This window comes from Anabrus simplex, chromosome 3, assembly GCF_040414725.1.
Source record: "Anabrus simplex isolate iqAnaSimp1 chromosome 3, ASM4041472v1, whole genome shotgun sequence".
NCBI classification, from domain to species: Eukaryota; Metazoa; Arthropoda; class Insecta; order Orthoptera; family Tettigoniidae; genus Anabrus; species Anabrus simplex.
In genome coordinates, this window is record NC_090267.1 from 518,787,182 (window position 1) to 518,808,713 (window position 21,532).

A 21,532-nucleotide genomic window follows, 5' to 3' on the forward strand; every position below is an offset into this window, starting at 1 on the left:
ATCTTCCGCAATGATGCTGTTTGAAACTATCATATCACCTATAGTCTAATATGGTATACGAACGATATGGATAACACCGGAAAGAGTAAAAGCGTGTTTCCTGAAAGTAACACTCAGAGTAAGAAAAACAGTTCCCTCAAGTCTAATCTATTTTATTCCGAAAACCTACCCACCTAGTGATCCAAGTTCTAAACTCCTAAAACGGTGAAGTCCAAAGGATTCATGTAGACATGGAATTTTATAGCTCGAGTGCAATGTTAGAAAAAAGTGGACTGAGAAGAATCAGGTTTTATCGCTCAAGATATGTGTATGTGAATTGTGTGGCCAAACTATGGCAGATGGTATCATGTCACTGACAGTCCAAGAAGGTTAAAAGTTCTCAATGACTATAGTAAATAATAATTCTGTTTAATTGTAGGCCCTTTCGGCGTAAACTTACTAAATGTATCTATATGTATACCCATTTATGCTAGGTAATGCCGTCGTGCAGTATTGTACGCGAGTGAAGAACTTAGGGTGTTCTAAAAATACATGCCAAAAATGCAGAATCCACTTTTCCTCTCCAACGCCACTATATTATATTTTCAAAACATGTTAAAATACAGCTGGTACAATACGTAACCTTACTTGTTTTCTGCAACACTGTGTTTACTGACATATCTCAAGACATTAATACAATACTCGAACAGATTTTAAACACATATCAGATTTATATTTGGCATGCTATATGATTGTCACATTGCAAAATTATAGGGAGTTGTGAGGGCGTTGCAGTCTCCACAACTTGTGCGTGGAGTTCTAAATTTAAACCTCAATAACCTTTCCTCGTATGTCCCGCTGTGGATATGTGTGGTTAGAAAAACGTACACGGTATCCCCTGCCTGTCGTAAGAGACGACTAAAAGGACTTCCAGGGTCTCTTAAGTTGGGAGTATGTGTTAGCGACCACGAGGCAACTACTGTAGATGGGTGTGGAATAGCTTCCATTTACTTGTGCCAGCCTCGTCGTTTTCCATCCAAGCTCTTATTGTGTTCCGCCCCGACTGTATTGAACTTTCCTGTGTTCTGGCGATATCTTGTTTCCTCTAAGAGTGAGACTTCTTGCATGAGTGTATTGTATCTTTGCAGATCCACCCACTCCAGTAGTTGTGGTCAGCGGTGGTGACAGAAGTCTGACCGTTCAGTGGAACATCACTGGCTGTGTACCGGCCGATGTAACAGGGTATACAGTTTCTGTGATCCCCCAAGGACCCAAAGGAGATGACTGTGAACAGATTGATGAAATTGTCTCAAAGAATGTCACTGCTGGAGAAGAAACTGAAGTCACCTTCTCTGATCTCCAACCTTATTACGACTATCAAGTGGATGTCACCGTGAACACGAAAAGTGGGGAAGAGGCGACTGGCACTGGTTACGCAACAACGGCTGAAGGCGGTGAGTGCTTCTGAATCTTGTTGTAACTCTTATTCTAGTTCCAGAAACTGAGTTTTGTTTTGATATATACATCTCCATGCACTTCTCATCTTCTGACCATATTTCTCCAGGAACAGAGTATTTATTTATTTAATGTGTACCGGATTCAGTGTCGTCTCGAGGTTCTCACAAGAGAACTGAAGGTGTTTATTGGGGAACATGCGGAGGGGAACGTCAGTATAGCTTCACGTTATAGAACGTCACGACGAGCAGGCACCAAACTGTTTTTCACAAGTTCCGTATAGTGTCAACAGAGAGCAGTGGAGTCGCTTACCCTGATGGAAGACACTTTGGAGATCTTCTAATTCCTCGAGGAACTCTATTCCAATACACTTATTGCTCCTGAGATGCCTATATGCAGGACATTTTGAAAGAATTATTTCTGTTCGCGAATTGCGCTAGGAGATAATGTCTTTGTACATGAACTTGTTCAGTAATATTTAGAAACGTTTTGAACAATGTTGAACACATACTCATCATGCAGCTAAGTGTGCGGATTATCTTTGTAGAACCATAACCAATAGAAGAGAAAGTGTTGGTTCTTAAGCTGTTCCCTGTTGGCTAGTATACGGGACTGTGATGAATCACCCGCTAGGAGTGGCACCGTTAGTCTCTGAGGGTTGGTATCTGTAGTTGTAACGTGTTTATGTTCGGTAGAGTTGTTCTCTGAAGGCAAAAACTTATTATTGTTAAGTGAAAGAAGAGCATGTGATTTGGTGATGGTGTAAACATAGTGCTAAGCTTATAAGACTTACACAGGACAAATGTCTACTTGCTTCGTTCCAGGCTGAAAGTCTGGCTATAAAAATACGAAATGTATACTTCTTCAAACCACCTAAAAATGAAGCAGAACATTCAAAATGGGGAAAGGCGATTCCCAGAAAGGACAGAAACCTTTTTTTGAAGTGCACGATTCACATTTTTGTGATGATTCATAGTTAAAACAGATTCATGTATAATACAAGGTGAAGAGGTAGAAATTCCTAGAGATAGGTAGGAACTGAAAACTGGCGCTTCCCTCATATATTCCCCAATTAGCCACAATATCTCACGAAACAATTAAAGAAAAAAAGAAACCTCCTAGAAGACAGCGTCCGAAGACGGAGGAAAGTTCAAGAAACAAATCACACAGGCCTCACTGCGAATTAAATGTCGAAGCTTTTTTCTAATAATAATAATAATAATACTATTTGCTTTACGTCCCACTAACTACTTTTTCGGTCTTCGGAGACGCCGAGGTGCCGGAATTTAGTCCCGCAGGAGTTCTTTTATGTGCCAGTAAATCTACGACACCAGGCTGACGTATTTGAGCACCTTCAAATACCACCGGACTGAGCCAGGATCGAACCTGCCAAGTTGGGGTCAGAAGGCCAGCGCCTCAACCGTCTGAGCCACTCAGCCCGGCAAGCTTTTTTTTCTAAGAGTGGTAAAAGAAATGAAATAGGTTCAGACACAGCTAAAAACAATAAGTTCACTTACAAACAAACTAAAGAGACAGGGACGTAATATAATTACTATTTATTTATTTATTTTATGCCTTTGTATGTGGCGAAGTTAGGGCTCACGGCCCTCTCTTACACTTAACCACTACGTACAGTACATAATCACATACTTTAGTAAAATAACATTAGCAGACCCTAGGAGCTACTTAAATTTATGGAGTAATATTATAACAGATTATAATAATAATAAATAATAATAAATATTGAAAATAGCTAATGCTAAGGTTTTGTTGGTAGAAAAACAACTAGGATATACCAAATTACACTCAAATTATTTAAGTGAGCCAACATTAAGCAGGAAGAAAAAGGTGATTATTGACACCATGCTAAAAAATTCAGCTAAGAAATAAGCTAGGGATGAGATATGACAATAAATTCGTTTTACATAGTCTCTTATTTAAAATTAAATCTCCTGAGGGCTATAGACACTGTTTAAGGCATCCCGTGCTACTCCCTTCCTTCGGAGGCACATTTTTGAAAATTAGTTAAAGGTCTGCAGTGCCCTTACATGGTGAACACCCGTGCCATTAGTGCTATAGAGAACTGTTTCTGCGATGAGAAGAGTGAAAACAATCGCACGGGAATTCTCGTATTTGACGAAGTAAAACAAGAGAAGAGGTTCAGTTTAGTACCAGCCACTGATCTCTATACATGGATCGCTGATGGCAGCTCTCCGCTGCAGGAGAAAGTACGCCAAGTTGAGTGCGCGGTTCGCCATGTTGGCGTACCCAACCTAGAGCTCTCCTTATGGGGAAGCAATGATAATATAGTCAATTTTAAGTCGCAATTAATGGCGCATTGGAATAATTAAAAATATAGAGACATGTTCACTCAAAGCATAAGGACATTGGGATCACTGACACGTCATTCCGAGGTCACTAAATCTCCGGGATAGCAATAAACATGAGTGTATAATAACGACCGACAAATATTAACTTAGGTGCTGAGTACATGCAATTAGCGATCGGTAACACAATACGAGTGGAAACCAGTTTCTGGAAACATTGCTGTAAATTGTATACATGTATGCCACGAAATTATGCATTCTTAAAATGATGTACCATACCTATAAACGTAGCTCACTATACAGGCCTAGATTCGATATATCGTAATCGGTGCTTGATAATGAATTTCTGTTTCCTGTTTCCATGAAACAACGCGCATATTATCAAATTAAAACATCATTCAAGCAAATGTACACATTTATAAAACCAGCAAATATTCAAAACTTGTCAATATATCACATTACCTGCAGCTTAATTTACTATTACAGACTTCTTTAATTAAATTCAGTTAGCAAAGCGATATTGATAGTCATCATCAGAAATATGTAACACCAGTTAAAACAGTCCCAAATACCACGAATAGTATAATGGGATAGCCCCAAACACTCACCACACTTTCCCTTCTCCCACCACTCCAGTGTCTGAAACCCATACTGATGTAGATAAGGTCTAGAATTCCTCCAGACTTCGTTTTCTAAGATTGTTATAAGGTCACGTCAATTATTTCATCGAAACCGTCAGTTTAATTATGAGAAGTAAAGAAAATATTAAATCTTTACTTGCAGTTAATGTTCAGTAAAATTGAAAACAGTTGGCTGTACATCACTTTTAAGGTGTACAGTTTGTCCATTTCTATCAAAACAGTCTTCCTCTAAGTGATCCGAGCAGAGAACAGCTGTTTTAGAAGGCTCCCAATTCTCCCGCCTGATACTCCTAATCCATGATCTTAGAAGTTCGGGTCTCGAGAAAGGAAACCTACAGAAATTAATTGCCATTTTGCTCCCGGAATATGCTAAACAAAGATACAATAAACCTAAAACTCAAAACACTACCCTAGGAAGATTCTTATGTACAGTATAAAACTCCCCGATGAAATGATTTCTCCTTCTGCTGATCGGTTTTGTTTGTACATCCATAAGGTGAACACTGCGGTATGTTAATACCCCGTAGAATGTTTCTTCATTCATATTTCAGATAAACACATACATATTTAAATTGAATCTTGTAATCCACAAGTATACTACAAGGCAACGAACCTAAATTCGTAAAATACACTACTATTTACTTTGCAATAACACAGCACAGAACACCTGTGGAACTACAATCAAGAGGCCTGGCGTCACTGAACTAAGCATAAACAAAGCAAGCGCGTTCCTCGTGGTCTATTACACCATGCGCTTGCTGCCATCTTACTACGCCAGTCATCTTCTATTCGGCTTACTGCTACCCAAGCTACCAGCCATCCAGGTATAGAGATCAGTGATACCAGCTCATTAAAAGTTGATGGATTCGTACATTTAGGAGAACACGGGAAAAATAAACTCTCAAATGTGTTCATGTTTGAGCCCCTATTGCTGTGTATGCAAGCCGAAATTTCACACCTGGTGATATTTTGTTACGAATTTTAATCTAAATGGTCTTACAACTGGAGCAAATTGGCGCTAGAATTATTGGTTTCACCTCAGACGGAAGTCAGTATAAATGTTTCGAAATAAATGGAAGAGACGGGAAGGTCAAGTGCTCTTGTACCCGACTTTTCAGATGCTGTACATGTACCGTAATTAAGCGCATCATAAACACTTTCCACAACGAAGGGCAAGTCTATTACAATAATGAAGTTGTCGAGTTTAAATTCTATCGACAGGATTTTGAAATGGATAACTGTCATAAATTTGCAGGTTTGAAAGTTTGCCATCTACTAACGCCTGCACTTCATTTCAGCGAATGAACGTGAGACTTTCTATTCAGTTATTTAGTAATTCTGTTTCAAATGGCACAGATGAACTCAGAGGGATTTGAAGACAGTGAACCGACAGAAACGTTCACTAAGGAATTATATATCCTAATAGATTTAACTGATTACATGCTTCTACAACGACAGGGTCTCTTTATAACGATTCAGTATGGCATCAAACCTTAATAAACTGGAGAGATAAACTCAGTGGGAAGGATAACACTTTGCACAAGAATGAACTCTTTAATCCCTAAGAGTAACAATTGAGAGAACCATACAGATGGAATAATGGATTCAGATATGTGCTCACAGCCAAATTAAATCAAGATCCACTAAAACGGCACTTAAGTATACCACGCTCATCAAGTTGTGACGACCACCCGTCAACAACAGATTTTCTGAATCTACACATGTTGCAGTCTATTTATAACTTAACAAAACTTGCCCTGTCATCGGGTAGTAATTGTGAACCCAAATTTTAACTGACACCTTTCACCTATGAAATGAGAACAATGGCTAAGAAGGTAGAAGAGACTGTAGTAGAAAAAGTACAAAATAAAATAAGGCAAGCACTAGACTTCACTGATAACAGGGATGACCTCTTACCGGACTGGAAGAACAATTTAGGCCTACTTAACAATGATAGTCACAGTCTTGCTAAGGCGTGCTTGATTTATTATGTAGGAGGATGTATAGTGCAGCACGCAACGTATCCAAAGTCACAAAATGTCCTAAATGTGTCAGCCTATTTCACGGAAAGCCTACAGAAGAAATACTTGCCACAGTCCTCACATTTATTGGGGACTATAGCAATAAATACAGCGTTGACAGCACTTTCCTCACCTATCCTTCAAGAGCAGTTTGTAATGTGTTCGTGTTAGTTGAAAGTGTAGTGGAACAAAATCTCTCCTGTGAACATAGTCTATTGGGCGATATATTTTACGAGTGGTTGGACAGTTTGCACAGTATTTTGTGATGATCATGTTGTGGGCATTATCCCAAAACTCGTGGTACATTATAGAATGTGTCGATTTTATTTTATAAGAAGACATATAAGAAAGGAACTGAAATCTTCTTACACCACAAAGTCTACCCGGAAGCTATCTAAAGTATCCGGCAACTGACTCCTCGAATGGTAAGCAAAAGCATAATGTTTTGCATGAATACTTGTCTTTTATTCGTATGCTGACTTGTAAGATCAAACTCACTTACTGCTGGAAGAGCGGCCAAGCGGAGAACCGATGAACTAGGGGAGAGATCACACTTTTACTTTCTACTCGCTATGGTAGAACCAAATACAGTAGAGACAATACACGACACTTACGGATTTCGCCTTGCTAAAATGGGAGACAATTCGACGGTGGCGCTCCTAGTGACTTGACCTGAACAAATCGCGCTAAATTCAAATATCAATGGAAATGTATGTACGGAAATGGATAAATAAATTACGTCTAGAAAGACAGTGGTATTGAGATATTAACTTCGAGGTTGCTAAAGCAATTCTGGATAAATGAATGAAGGTTTATTTAAAAGGTTATTATTCAAAGACTGAAATCAGACATATAAACAAGGTGTGAAATGGACTGCTGTGAAATAGCTTGATCTTTCATTTAGGCATTACTTTTTTAGCTTTAGCATACCTGCCTGAAATCTTACGGTTGGATTTGTCTTTTTTCCTCATTTAAAAACAATGTATCATCACATTAAGACATTTGTCAATAAAAATATCGGCACATTCCTTACACATATGATGCAATGAATTAACATTTAATAGCTGGGCAATTTTCCTCTTAACATGAAGCCTACTAACAGAAAGAAAATCTATAAAATCCCGGCTTTAATCTGAGAAGAGGGATAAAAGAAAGAAAAGTTTGAAAATGTTGTCGATAGTGATGCTTTGAGGAATATTTACGTACAATTAGAGTAAAAATGTAACATACCCTTGGCTGTATAGTCGAGGATTTTTAAAGTCGCTGGCCTGGAAATGATCTGAACAGATCTTATAATTCTTATACAAGCGTAACGTCCCTTCTTTCTTGTACACTTTATCCAAATCGCTTCTGTGACATTTCAAAACCCACAGATCACACCTACAACAACACATCGGTATTGAAGGTTAACTGCTGCACTGTACGATAAAATATGCGTATTATATTTTAAGCCAGTTAAAATATGGGTTGAGCAGGTCAGAAGATTATGAAGTACTATAAACATCTCTGTCACTGGAAGCATATATATGCAAACACAATATTACTTACATTTTCTTGTCACGAGGAAACGTGAAGAACGATCGCGCATTCTTCTCTATTTCATAGTTACTGCAGCCAAACACAGCACATACCTTTCTCCTCATGTTGAGAGGAGATATCAAGGAATGACACACGCTACTATTTAATGATGTCAACTCACTGAAAACGCATAAATAACACCAAAAACTTCACACAAAAATACACGTGCTCTTATGACAGAATCAGTACCGTTCAGGTCTATCCGCTAGAGTGAGCTCCAATAGCTGTCCCTCGATATCTCGCTCAGTGTCGTGTATTGTCTCTACTGTATTTGGTAGAACCCTGTATCTCAGGGTAGTTACGGCCTCCTCGTCACTTGCTGACATGACTAACTACTCGAAATGACAATCCACAACCTGTTTCCAGACATTCGACCGGGTCAGGAAAGAAATGAATGAAGCCCCATCTACCGTCGAGGATAGGAACTGTGCCGGCTGTAGAAGACTGTCGCACTCCACTGGGGTAATGGATAATGACTAACAGATGAAATGAAATTATATTGGAGAGTGTTGCTGCACTGAGAGAGTACCCGGAGAAAAACCTATCCCGCCTCCGCTTTGTCCAGCACAAATCTCACATGGAATGACCGGGATTTGAACCACGGAACCCAGCGGTGAGAGGCCGACGCGCTGCCGTCTGAGCGACGGAGGCTTCTAACTACTCGAAATACACGGTTGTAATTTAAAGGGAAAAATGTAATGGACGACGAAAATACAACAGTTAAACATAAAATAACATTAATTAACAAATTATTCAAAATTCGCACGGCTTCTCAATAACTTTACATTTAAGCGTGGGGCGCTGCTAGCCATCATCATTACGGTGAAGCAACAACCTGAAAGTCTAAACCGTGCGTTGGTCCATTTGAATCTTGGAACCGAGCTTCAGACGTTTGCTATAATAACGACTGTCCACTAACGTAACACCAACGCAGGGTACCGTGTCCATCACCTGGAACCTTTAATCTCCAGCTGTATTGTATTTACTGATATTAAAATAGGTTTCTCGTCCTGATGATTTAGATCACGAAATAATCGTGTGCCTTAAAGTCACAAAATCAAAATGATAAATTAGAACGGTTACGTTAATGCTCAACAACGCATCTCCCACAAAGACCAAGTTCCAGAACTGACCAGCAACGTTTACTTTTAGTAGAAGAAGTTGATCTTCAACAAAGAGGAAGAAACATTGACTTTCAGGCTAATGCCCTTTTTATCACGTGAGCTTACCTGAATACCTTTTCTTTGACAATTAACTTTATGTCACATTGACACAGATAGGTCTTGTGGCGAGATGGGATAGGAAAGGGCCAAGAGTTGGAAGGAAGCGACCGCGGCCTGATTTAAGATGCAGCCCCTGGATTTGTCTCGTGTGGAAATGGGAAACGACGGAAACCGCCATCAGGGCTGCCGACAGTGGGGTTCGATCCCACTAACTGTCGAATGGAAGCTCACAGCGGCGCGCCCCTAACCGCACGTCCAACTCGCTCAGTAATCGATTACGGTTCGAAATTGATTGTATACTGAACAAACTATGTGAAGTTAACATTAGAACGGTTACGTTAAAGAACAATTCGACACCGAACAATGGTTTTGATTAAAATGGTTAACATTCACTCCGTTAACTTTTGCAATGTTTCATGAAATTGCTTTGATTTGTTTGTTTGCTTATTTATTTGTTTGATGGGGTCAGTTATGTGAACAATCGCACTTGATCTCGATACGCTTGTAACAACTAAATTATTGCGCTATCGCTCCAGTACGTTATCAAAGAAACACTAAAATAAAACTATCCATCTTAAAAAATTGTGAGTAGGCCTGAATCTTAAATACAATCTGTCCATAAAAAGCGTCTACAATCCCAAACATCAATGTCAATATAATATCAGAACGCTAATGATGATTTAGAATCATGGACATGGAACTTTGAAATACCCATGGGCTGGTGGTGAAGTACTCGACTGATCTGGTGCAAGCTAGGTGACTCGACACTAAATCGGGATGAGTGTCTTAGCTGCATCAGTTAACCGGACTTGCCATGCCTGAAACATACTCTACGAACCCTATTGTTACGATTGCAAAGCGAAGACTATCCCATCTACCTGCTCTATGTCTACTAGAACCATCACCACCACCACCACCACCACCATGTACAAACATCACAAATATAATCTAAGATCTCGAAGTGCACCATCAATCCAACCCCAACTCGGAAAGAAAAATGTCAACCGTGAACTGTGTTCACCTAAATATCGAAATGGTAAAATAATAAAATATTGAAAATCCGAAATCATGCACATTACCTAACCTTTATAATATTGAGGATACAATCGACCTCCCTTCGGTGTAATCGCAAAACACGAGGATTTAATCGACCTCTGCTGTAGGTACGTTTCGATTTGTCATTACCGGTACTTAATATCAACACAACAGCTGAACTGATCTACCTACCGTCTCCGCCATGTACGACCAGGCAAAGCTCTCTCTACCTAACACAGCACAATTACAATGTGTGTAAGTGTATGTATGTATGTATGTTTAGTCCTCAGCCCGAAGGCTGGTTGGATCCTCAACAGCTCTGCCATCAGCTGTCATAGATGACCTAGGCATCACTGAAGAGGCGTACTAGGGAAATGAGGAGTGAGGTAGTTTCCCGTTGCTTTCCTCACCGAGCCAGAAGTTGCTATTACATATCAGTCTGCCAAGCCCACTGAAATGCATGACCAACCGACCCTATGAGCAATATTTTCACACCATTCATAGCAGGGACTGGCTGCAGAAGGAATGGCATTACTAGTATCACTCATACCTCAGTCACTTTCATTTTGTCAAAGCCAAGGATAAAGCTGAGACAGATCAATGAAAGAAATAAAATTGCTGTAGCCCAGACCAGAAGACATAGTGCACTGTAAACACTAGGTCCCTCCAGCAAAGGCACAATTACAATGTATCCGTTAAAAGATGAAGACATTTTTCACACAATTTCCGAACGGAATCTTTACTGATTAACTTCAATTTCACACTAATGGTACTTGAGTAATTACTAGACATTAGATAAGCCTCAGTCGTTATGTTGGAAGATGCATCTGGATTTACTTCTGGACGTCGGTTCTACATAAAATCCGCCCCTCAGGATTACCATAAACGTATCATGTCGCACCGTTCTAAGAAACTCATCGGGCATTTCTACAAATGCCGGCATTCTACTGAAACACGAGGACATTCCAGCCTGACTACAACACTGATCTCAGGGACTCGCAACTACTTGGACCTTAAACAACGTATCTTACACACGATAAACAAACAAACGGCGAGAGATGACATCAGTAAGGAAAGGCGTAATAGTTCTGAAAAGAAAAGAAACTTACAAACATAATAACACTCGGGTCTCAAAATATAACAACCGAAACCTCACACTATCACCTCTAATCGTACATTCGAAAACATCTGTTTAAAACCTAATTCTACCACAGTTACGTTTACTTTAACAATGGACGTTATGCATTTATTATTATTATTATTATTATTATTATTATTATTATTATTATTATTATTACTGGGGTTTCGTGGATCACAGAGAGGTGAAAGAAGGTGTGGGCTTGAATTGGTATAACTACAATATCAAAAACTAATTTAAAACTTTAAGTAAAGGTTATATTTCTTTCCAGAAAATCGAACTCAACAACATTATTCACTTCGTGAAAACAACAAAGTATCAGGTACAATGACTATTTCGATATAATAATAGAAAACCCCAGAATACGGAATTTTACACATTTGGGCTTCAAGCCCCTAATTTATAAATTTACAATGTCGCCAATGTAGCGTTTACATAGACAAGGAGAAATATATCCCAAGACAGAGCACCTTGCTCCAACCGATACAAATTTACAGCCTTCCAGAGGCACCCCTCAAAGTTACAGCAATCTCTTACATAACAACGAGAGAGCTTACAAGCTCTACCTTTAAGTTTACATAAAGGGTAGATTTACATTACTCGGCCTCTCTAGGCCCAAACTACAAGTAACAATTTTGGTACACAGAGGTATTTATTACCCAAACTACTGGGCCTTCGTGGAAAGAAGAACAGGCTAAATTACTGGCCCAAACACAAAATGTATGGAGGCATACACTAGCGCTCCTTGAAAACCAAGTTTAAAACTCTACTGGGGCCCGTGACCCGATGATGCATAGGCTAATCTCAAGCTACTGAGGTGACTAGAAAGAAGGTTAATTAATGCTTTACAGAAAGAGAAACAGTAACAAAATCGTAGTCACGTCGAGATAAATTGAAGGGGAACTCAAGAGGGTAACGCACTCTCTATCCCCGATTTACAGTTAGATACTTTATGAAGTTTTACATTAGCAAGAAGTAATTTACATTTTAGAAATCACACGGTTACATAGTTAAAGCTTAGAACCTTCCTCTCGGATAAGTTAGCGGAGATAGCTACAGAGATAGAAAACTGGTGGCCATTACCTGGGCTGATGTACTGCCTGCCGAAGAATGTGGCTCCCCCCGTCCTGTCTTAACACACACTCTCAGAAATTCCGCGATCTATAAGACAAGGTAGCTTGAAAAAGCCGCAGCTTATATACCCGAGGGGAGGTTTCGAGAAGGTTCTGGACTAAATCCGGACACACCCTCTCATTTTTATTGGCCGAATAAAAATCTACAAGAAGCCTGTGATAGGCTGAAAAATAAATACAGAATTTCTAATTGGCAGATTCAAAAGCTGGCGGGATGAGAAGGAAGTGTTGCAAACCTTGAAATAACAAAATAAATGAACATTGATTTAGTTATGAAAACCTAGAAACACAATACTTTAAATCACAAATTCTTCCACATTGCATGACCTCAGTTTTTTAAGGACATCTATGGAGAAAGGTTCAGACTACTTGCTGTACACCAAAACAAAACAAATAAAAATCCAGTCAGTTTAGGAAACTTTAAAATAACACAACAATCTGTTATTCATGAGTGACATCTTCTGATTAGTGTCCCAAGTTCATGGAGTAGATGTTTCACGATTTGTTTGATAGATAGAGTTCCTTAAGGCGCTTCTTTTAAATGTGCGGGGTTGAGGTGTACCTCCCGGCACAATTATTATTATTATTATTATTATTATTATTATTATTATTATTATTATTATTATTATTATTATTATTATTGGGCTAAAATTAACTTCTAAACTTATAATAATTCTATATTTCTGGAATATGACGAAGACCATACATTTAACCACAATTGTAACCGTAACTTCAGCGGCTACACCAAACACAGTAAAGGGAGGAAAGTAAGTGCAATTACACAGTACCAAAGACCACTGCACACTCAATAAAACATCACCTGAACTACGCGGAACTCCACCGATGATAACACTGGTAAATATCAGTAGGGCCAACTTGATGATAATAAAATGGGAACGTGGAAAGGCGCTGGGAACCTACCAAGGGCATGGAGATGGCTTAGGTTGCAGTTTCCTGAAAAATCAACCGTGATCCTTGATTTTCAAAAATATTATTTACCAATAGACTTTACAAATGAATTCCGAAACAAATTCAGCCATGCGGAAGGTACCGATACACAACTTGTAAAATACAAATTACATGTTCTGTGAGACACACAACTTAGACGTTCCTTGATAACAGCTTCCTACAAGTTCAAAGAGTCAAGCAAATACTATACATCTAGTTACAAACCAAGCAGTACAATACAGTTTAGAAGGTAAGAAGAAACTTAATGTGCTATCACAATTTAGAGTGAAGTTAAACATACAGTACTTTTCTAAATCTCTGAACAACATCTTTGAAAAAGGGTAAAATCAGAAATAATTGAGTGGTGAGTCTGGGTGAGGTTAGGGCGAACTCCTAAATGCAAAAGCAAGCGCGAACATTAAATGTAATTTAAGGTGAAACGGAAATCAAGAGTGCTTACCCCAAAATGGCCCATCCCGGTAGCGAGGCGTCGCAGACGACGTCAAAATTTCGGACAGTCAAGTAATAGAAGACCGACAGACAGACAGACAGACTACGAAATGCTGCCTAGCTCTCTTTAAAAAGGGAACACTGGCCTTGGAGTAGCCAATCAGAACGCGGGAGCCCGCCTATCGCCACCCAGATTCACCAATCACAACTCTTACTCCAGTCGCGATGTTTAAATAACTTTCTTGAATACGCACGATCGCGAATCTTCCATTTCCAGACCAGTCAGAACATACTTCATATAATACATAACTAACAAAGGCCAACACACCCTGTTCAGAAATTCATGTCACAAATTTCTGGATAGTTCTAGTAAATTTAGAAATGAAATCTACTATTTACAATACCATATGTTAACCAAAATATTTACACTGTATAGGTTAGGTAGTTACATGGAATACAAATAAAATATTTTAGCACAATGCTCCAGATCGTACAGTAAGTAGGCCTACTACTTAACAAGGTTTACAAATAAAATCTTCTATAAACACTTTCCATTTCCAATATATTATACACCTGTGTCAACAATCACCATAACACGCTTTCAGATGCCGTCGCACGGACAATTTGAAAATCCTCAGCCTGTTGCAGTACTTCGACGGGGTCAGGAATGGAATGAATGAGGCCCCCATCTAGTGGCGAGGATAGCAATTATGCCGGCTGCCACTGGGGAATGATGAAATGAAATGTGGAGTGTGTTGTTGGAATGAAAGATGACTGGGAAAACCGGAGTACCTGAAGAAAAACCTGTCCCGCCTCCGCTTTGTCCAACACTAATCTCACATGAAGGGACCAGGATTTGAACCAAAGACCCAGCGGTGAGACGCTGGCGCCCAGCTGCCCGACCCGCGGAGGTTCACGGACAATTGAATAATAGTTTATACTTTCTAACACGCACATAAATGACTACTTTTACCCCCGAACACAGCGACACTAAATTCGCACACGTAGATAACGCAAACGATATGTGGAAATACCGGCATGCACGTATAAGAAATTTACATCGATTTTTGACATCTTTTGTCTCGAAGTTTATGGTAAGAACCTGAAAATGAAACACACACACACACACACACACACACACACACACACACACACACACACACACACACACACACACACACACACACACACACACACACACACACACACACACACACACACACACACACACACACACACACACACACACACACACACACGGACTCGCAAGTTTATTACGGTTGCTAATCTCACGCCCGCACATGGTTATTTGAAGACTGCTCCACACGTTTTCTAAAGACCCCACGGTTCTCTTATCGTATTTAGTTCACCCTTTAAAAGTGCATTAGTGGCGACCACCTGTTACTATAACACAGGCGGATGACACATAATTCACTGATTTGGGACAACATTTGCAGTCTCTTCCAACCCCCTCCCTCATAGTCCTGTCTGCGTCAGAATATTTGGTGAGCATAGAGGTTATTATTATTATTATTATTATTATTATTATTATTATTATTATTATTATTATTATTATTATCATTATTGTTGTTTCATTTATGCTTAGTGTATCCGACTTAGTATGGGTAAACGAAGCATGTTTTTAATGAGGTTTTCACGACCGGCGCTCTACTTTTACTGTTTAAGTCACCTGATTATATCATTGTAAGTATTCAGAGTTTGTAGATCCGCCATTGAATATATTATTCATTGTACAATTCTTCTCTATGAGCCTTTGGCTCGTTGGAATTAATTATTGAAATAAATATAAATTTTTCCTAGCTAGATTCATATAATAAGTGTTTTCCGGCACTGTAGGCCGTGGTCCAGTAGCATCTGATGGTCCCAACGTTTCATCGAAGACTGCATGCGGCATTGTCAAGGGTTCCGACTGACTTCGATAGCCCCCCCCCCCTCCCACCCCGCGTGACCACCGACTCAATCTACATGGCCTCCGACATGCTATTAATTTCTAAGAAGAAAACAGATAGCAGGGAAGAGTGGGAAGTGATACAAGGAGTATCTGCCGGTTTCCGAGTTAGACTCGCTACCACGGCTAGAGTTTGTGTTGGTAAGGTGGTGTTAAGGTGTGGTATTGAAGGGTTAGGGAAAAACCAGATAGGCAGGAAAGAGAAAGAGCCTACATGTAAAACCTGATATCTTGTGACAGCACATGCAAGGATGTGGGCTGGAAAAGTCCAGAGGTTGTGTTAGTTAGGGATATGTGTCATGCAATCATAACCATTTCCTTGCCATTGTCTATTATTATGGGGCTCAGTCCTTCTTGTCACTGTCGAATCGGCTTGGGTCCACTGCCGTCTAGGCTTTGGGCCACAGGTTCGTCCCATTGTCCAGCAGCCAGTGGTCCCTGGTGCCAAGTCTCCGTTTGGAGAGGGGATAAGAGCCATGCCTTGTGTGGTGCAAGGGGCTATCTTCTTCCGCCTGGCGATGTCCCTCTAATGCGGTGCTGCTGAAGCACACTTGTCACTGCAGATCTGTGACTAAGCTAATGTTATTAATACAATATATATACAGATGTCGTTGGAGTGTCGGCTTGCTTGCCTGCTCTCTAGTCCAGGGTTTTACCTATATAAAGAGTGGAATAACCAAATAACTTTCTATATTAGTACTGCTACTGTTGTCTTCGTTATAGGGCCCGGGCTGGTTTTCCGCTCCCGTGTCTCGGTCGGGGGCGGGGGTGGATTGATTCGTCCTTGGCTGTCTGGCTTCGTTGCCGTCGTCTTCTTGTGTTGTGTTTCCTATCAATCCTTCCTCGCCTGGGTCCCCGGGGATAAAGACAGCTGTAACAAAGAACGTATATACATAAATACACGGTGTCTGCAGTGTAGTGTGTATTTGTGTGGTGTGTAGGTGTTAGCTCAGGGGGCGGGGGGGTGCGGCTATCGGCTTCCCGCCTCCTAATCCTGTGGCTGAACAGAATGCGTTTCGGTGTGGGGTACTTGGTGTAGAGATCAACGTCGTAGCGTCCTATCCCACTTATTAGTGGGTTGATCTTGTTACCCCATGACTTGATGGACATTCTTACTGTTTGTTTGCTTATGTTGTGCCTTATCGAGCTGACTTTCGCAATAGCGCGTAGGTGGCGTATTGGTGTGCGAAAGGGAGTCTGGTCGCTGCTCGTATGCATTTGTTTTGCATTAGTTCCAGCTTATCCAAGTTCGTCCTTGCAGTGAAAAACCCACGCAGGGGCTGCATTCATGATTATTGGCCTAATTAAGGCCTTGTACATGTTTATTGCTATGCTCGTGTTTATACTGGACTTCTTGTTGTGTGCTTTTCTCTGGATGTCTTTGATATGGTAGAGCATGGTAAGCTTTCTATCTAGGACTATTCCTAGGTATTTGGCTTTGTCGTGCCATGCTATTTCCCGGTTAAGCAGTTTTTGTGGTTTAAGGTGGACTGGTCTGTGCGTGCGTCTGTTCATTCTAGTGAAAAGCATGGCTTGGCACTTTTCGGCATTGACCTTAATACGCCATTTTGTTAGCTGTGGCTCGAGAGTTCGTAGTGCTACTTGCAGCCTCTTCCGAGTGCACGCTACTTGTAGGTGCTAGACTGTGATAGCAGTGTCATCTGCTTAGAGGTGTGTGGTAGGAAGTTCCGCAGTTGGCATGTCATTTGTATATAGGATGAAGCGGATTGGTCCAATTAGAACGCCCGTTCTAATCCTTCGGGTGCTTGACAGCGTGTTGTGTACGTCCACTTGGAACTCTCGGCCCCCCAGATAGGATTTTGTTAGTCTTATATAGCCTGGGTGGAATTCGAGGTCTATTAGTTTGCTTGTAGGCCTTCGTGCCAGACTTTGTCGAATGCTTTCTGGATATCAAGGAAAATCGAACCCGTGTCCCTTCGTTTATTGAAACCTATGGTAGCTTGTTCTAGGAATCGCGTGAGTAGTTGTGGGGCAGAATGCCCGTTTCTGAAGCCAAATTGCTCATTGCGAATTATTCCTTTTCCCTTGATATGCCCTATTGACCTTTTTAGTAGAATGTCTCGAATGCCTTACTGAGGGATTCCAGAAGGCTGATGGGTCTGTAATTGTGGATCTGACTTGTCTTTGCCTGGATTTTCCAAATACGAGTATCCTAGCTCTTTTCCATTGTTCAGGGTAGTACTGGAGCCTGAACATTGCATTGAGGATGCTGGATCTCGCCTGGGCCAGGCGCCTTCTTGGGGTTAAGATGACCTACATTCCACTTAATTTCGTGTATATTTGTCCTCTTAACCTCCGGCTTAAGTGCGTTTTCGAGGAACTCTGCTACCTTTGCCTCAGTTTGCCTGGTGAAGGCGGGGTCAGATGGTATTTCGTTTGGAGTGAATTCCGCCTCGATCGAGTCCGCTATGACTTCCGCTTTACCACGGTTCTCGTATACCGGGCCGTTAGGTCCCTTAATAGTAGGGATGCTGTGTGTTTCTCGAGTGAAGTGTCTCACTAAGTTCCATACAGGACTGGTGTTTGTGTCGAATAGACAGAGTTTATTGTTCCATTCTCGCGACCTGCATTCCTGTAGTTTTGTTTATATTTCTGTGTTAATTTTATTTTTCATAACGCGGTCGTAACTTCCATGGTGTCATGCCCAGTTTCATCTGTGGCTGTTGCACTTACGTATTAATTCCTTAATGTGGGCTGGAATTTCGAAATTAGGGTATTCTTTGCGTTTGCTTACTGGTATGCTCGCTGCTGCTGCCTGAATTGCTTCTACTAGGGTTTTGACTGCTTCGTCGGTTTGGGCTTTGCCGTTTAATAACATACCCTCGCATCCCTGCAGAAGCGAGTCTAGTTTGTGTTCGAATTTACCCCATTTGGCTGCTTTATAGTTGAGCCGGGGCTTGGGGTTGTTCTCATGTTCCCCTGAGTTCGCATTTAGTGTAAATATTACTGGTTGGTGCCTCGACCCAAGGTCGTTCACTACTATTATGCTATGCCTTTGAGGAATATGTGGCAGTAGGGCTATATCCAGAATGTCGGGGGTCTGTCCGCTATGTGCTAGGAACGTGGACTCGCTGGGGGGCTGTTACCTCATAGTCCTGGGATAGCACGTGGTTATACAGCCTTGTGCCTGCTGAATTAGGGCACAGGCAGCCCCAACTGGCGTGTTTCGAATTTAGATCGCCTCCTAGTATCGTGTTTCGATGTAGCCTTAGTACTGCTTCTATGTCTTGTGTGTTTAGGCTTTTCGGTCTGGAGTATGCCGCTATGACATGAGTGTTCCTCGGACTGGCATGGCAATTCCGCATGCCTCCAGTTCGACCAGTTCTGGTATGTCCACCTCCATATGTTTGATGCCCTTTCTTACCAGAACTGCCACCCCTCCAACTCCGTTAGCCTTATCGCTTCTGTGTATTTTGTAGCCTCTTATGTTGAACTTCTTCCCCGGTGAGGAGGAAAGTTTCTGCTAGGAGTGTTACATGTATGGTGTTCGCGGCTAAGAAGGGTTCGAGTTCGTATTTTATGGACCTGATGCCCTGGCAGTTCCATATTAGTACTTGAATCCCTTGTGCGTTGTTGGTGTTATTGTTATTATTATTATTATTATTATTATTATTATTATTATTATTATTATTATTATTATTATCCTCGTTGGGTTGTTCAGCCATCTTGGGTTAGAAGTTCGGAGATTGCGTTCGCCAGGTCCCCTAACCATGGGAGTGATAGGGTCGCGGCCAGTAATTTGATTATCATAACTCCAGCTCGGGAGGGGGGGGAGCTTGCGTGGACTTTACCTGTCTTCGGTTTGTTGTTTGGTGTTGGGCGTTCTTTCTATTATGGTTGGAGGTCTTGCCTTGGGCGGTGGTGGGGGCTGGTTGGGCTGAGGGCTCGGGGTTAGGTTCAGCCTCCGTCGGTGTAGGTTTAAAATTTAAAATGCCTCCTCCTGCTGGGCCTTGCTTCCCTGAAGGGCCTTGTTTCTGACCCTTTTTGCCTGAAAGGTCTGCGGGACCCGAAGGGTCCTTTTTGCCTGCGGGGCCTGATTTCTTCTTGCATGAGGCGCCTGTGCATGGAGGACCTGCTTGATCTTTAGGTTCGCCACGCTTGTCACCCTTTGGTCCTTTGCCTTGATAGGCGGCTTCGAAATCCCTGCGGCTGGGTCAGTCCTTAAAATTAGCCGCGTGTTTCCCCCCGCAATTAGTGCACTTGGAGTACGCGGGGTCGCTGCCATGGGGGCAGGCGCGGGACAAGTGAGAGGCGGCGCATCTGCGGCATCTGGGCTCCAGTCGGCAGGCCGCCCCTGGATGGCCATGCCTCTGGCACACTCCACATTGGGGGCCAGTGGCTGGGGGCGGTACGGCTCGACTGACACCCGCATATTCGCGAGCATCCGCATTTTCCGCAGATTGTCCGCTCCTGGGGTGTGGTGGTGTTATTCTACCTCATTATATAGTGAAGGCTACGGTACGTTGCTCGCCCGGGGCGGGGGGGGGGGGGGGGTAGGCGGTCGCTGATTGGCCGTTCTTGGCCAATAGTTAAAGCATTAAGGGGCCCGATGTACATCGACCTGCCGTTGCTTTTTCTGTTCTGCTTTGGCCGTCGTGTGCTTCAGGATTTAAGGCTATCAGGACTGGACACCAGGCTTTGTTTACCCGTTCAGATTCCTCCTTACGGTTAAATCTGTTGGTGTGCTTCAGGACTTCAATGGCTTCCATCTGTAGCTGGGCGTGATAAGACACAGTAGTTGACAGTATTTTGTTGTCGCTGTACTGTATGTTATGGCCTCCTAGCAGCGAGAGTTCAGCGACTGATGATCTATCCGCTTGTTCCAGCCGGCTATGTCTGTATAAGTCTCTTATGCTCCTTCACTCTAGTGGCGATGCTGCGTTTTGTAGTGCCTATGTATACCTGGCCGCAGCTGCACGTAGACACCTGCTGTGGAGAGAGGATGGCGCTCGTCTTTGGCAGACCTAAGTAGTTACTGGATTTTCTTCGTTGGCCTATACGTGGTTTTAACCCCACGGAACTCCAGTAGCCTCCCTATTCTGCCAGTTGTTTTCCCAATGTACGGCAGAAAGGCTTTAGCTGCCGGTCGCTTTTCTTCCTTCTTCCTAGTTGTTGGAGTCTGGGATTAAGTGCTCGGTGGATATCTTTATGGCTGTACCCGTTCGTGAGAGGGCCATATTGAGGTGGCTGTGTTCCTCGTTAAGTGCTGAGGTTGACAAATTTTCCTAGCATGGTCGGCCAGCGTCCTAATCACTCCGTATTTTTGTCGTGGGTGGTGGTTGGACGTCTTCTGAAGATAGAGGTCTGTGTGGGTCGGTTTGAGGTGCACTGTGTGTCCCGAGCTTGAATCGGCAGTCTTCATTACCAGAACAACGAGGAAAGAGAGTTTTCCTTCGTTTTCTGCCTTCATAGCGAACTGAATATTGGGTTTAATACTATTCAGATGCTGTAGACACAGCTGTAGTTGTTCCTTTCAGTGGCTACAGATCACAAAGGTGTCATCTACAAAGCGTAGCCACACCTTAGGTTTCAGCGGTGCGGTCTCGAGTGCTGTTTGTTCGAACTTTTCGAGAAAGAAATTTGCTAGCACCGGACTCGCCCATGGCGACACCGT

The 21,532-nt window shown here is 41.9% G+C and overlaps 1 protein-coding gene across 1 annotated transcript in view; it reads left to right on the forward strand.

The window, feature by feature from the left end:
* Positions 1-21,532, forward strand: part of LOC137498971 (fibronectin-like) — a 434,037-nt gene that overhangs the window by 70,162 nt on the left and 342,343 nt on the right. Inside the window, exon 3 of the mRNA XM_068226885.1 lies at positions 1,128-1,433. Within this exon, the coding sequence (XP_068082986.1) occupies positions 1,128-1,433 (306 nt within the window). The remainder of the gene's footprint in view (positions 1-1,127; positions 1,434-21,532) is intronic.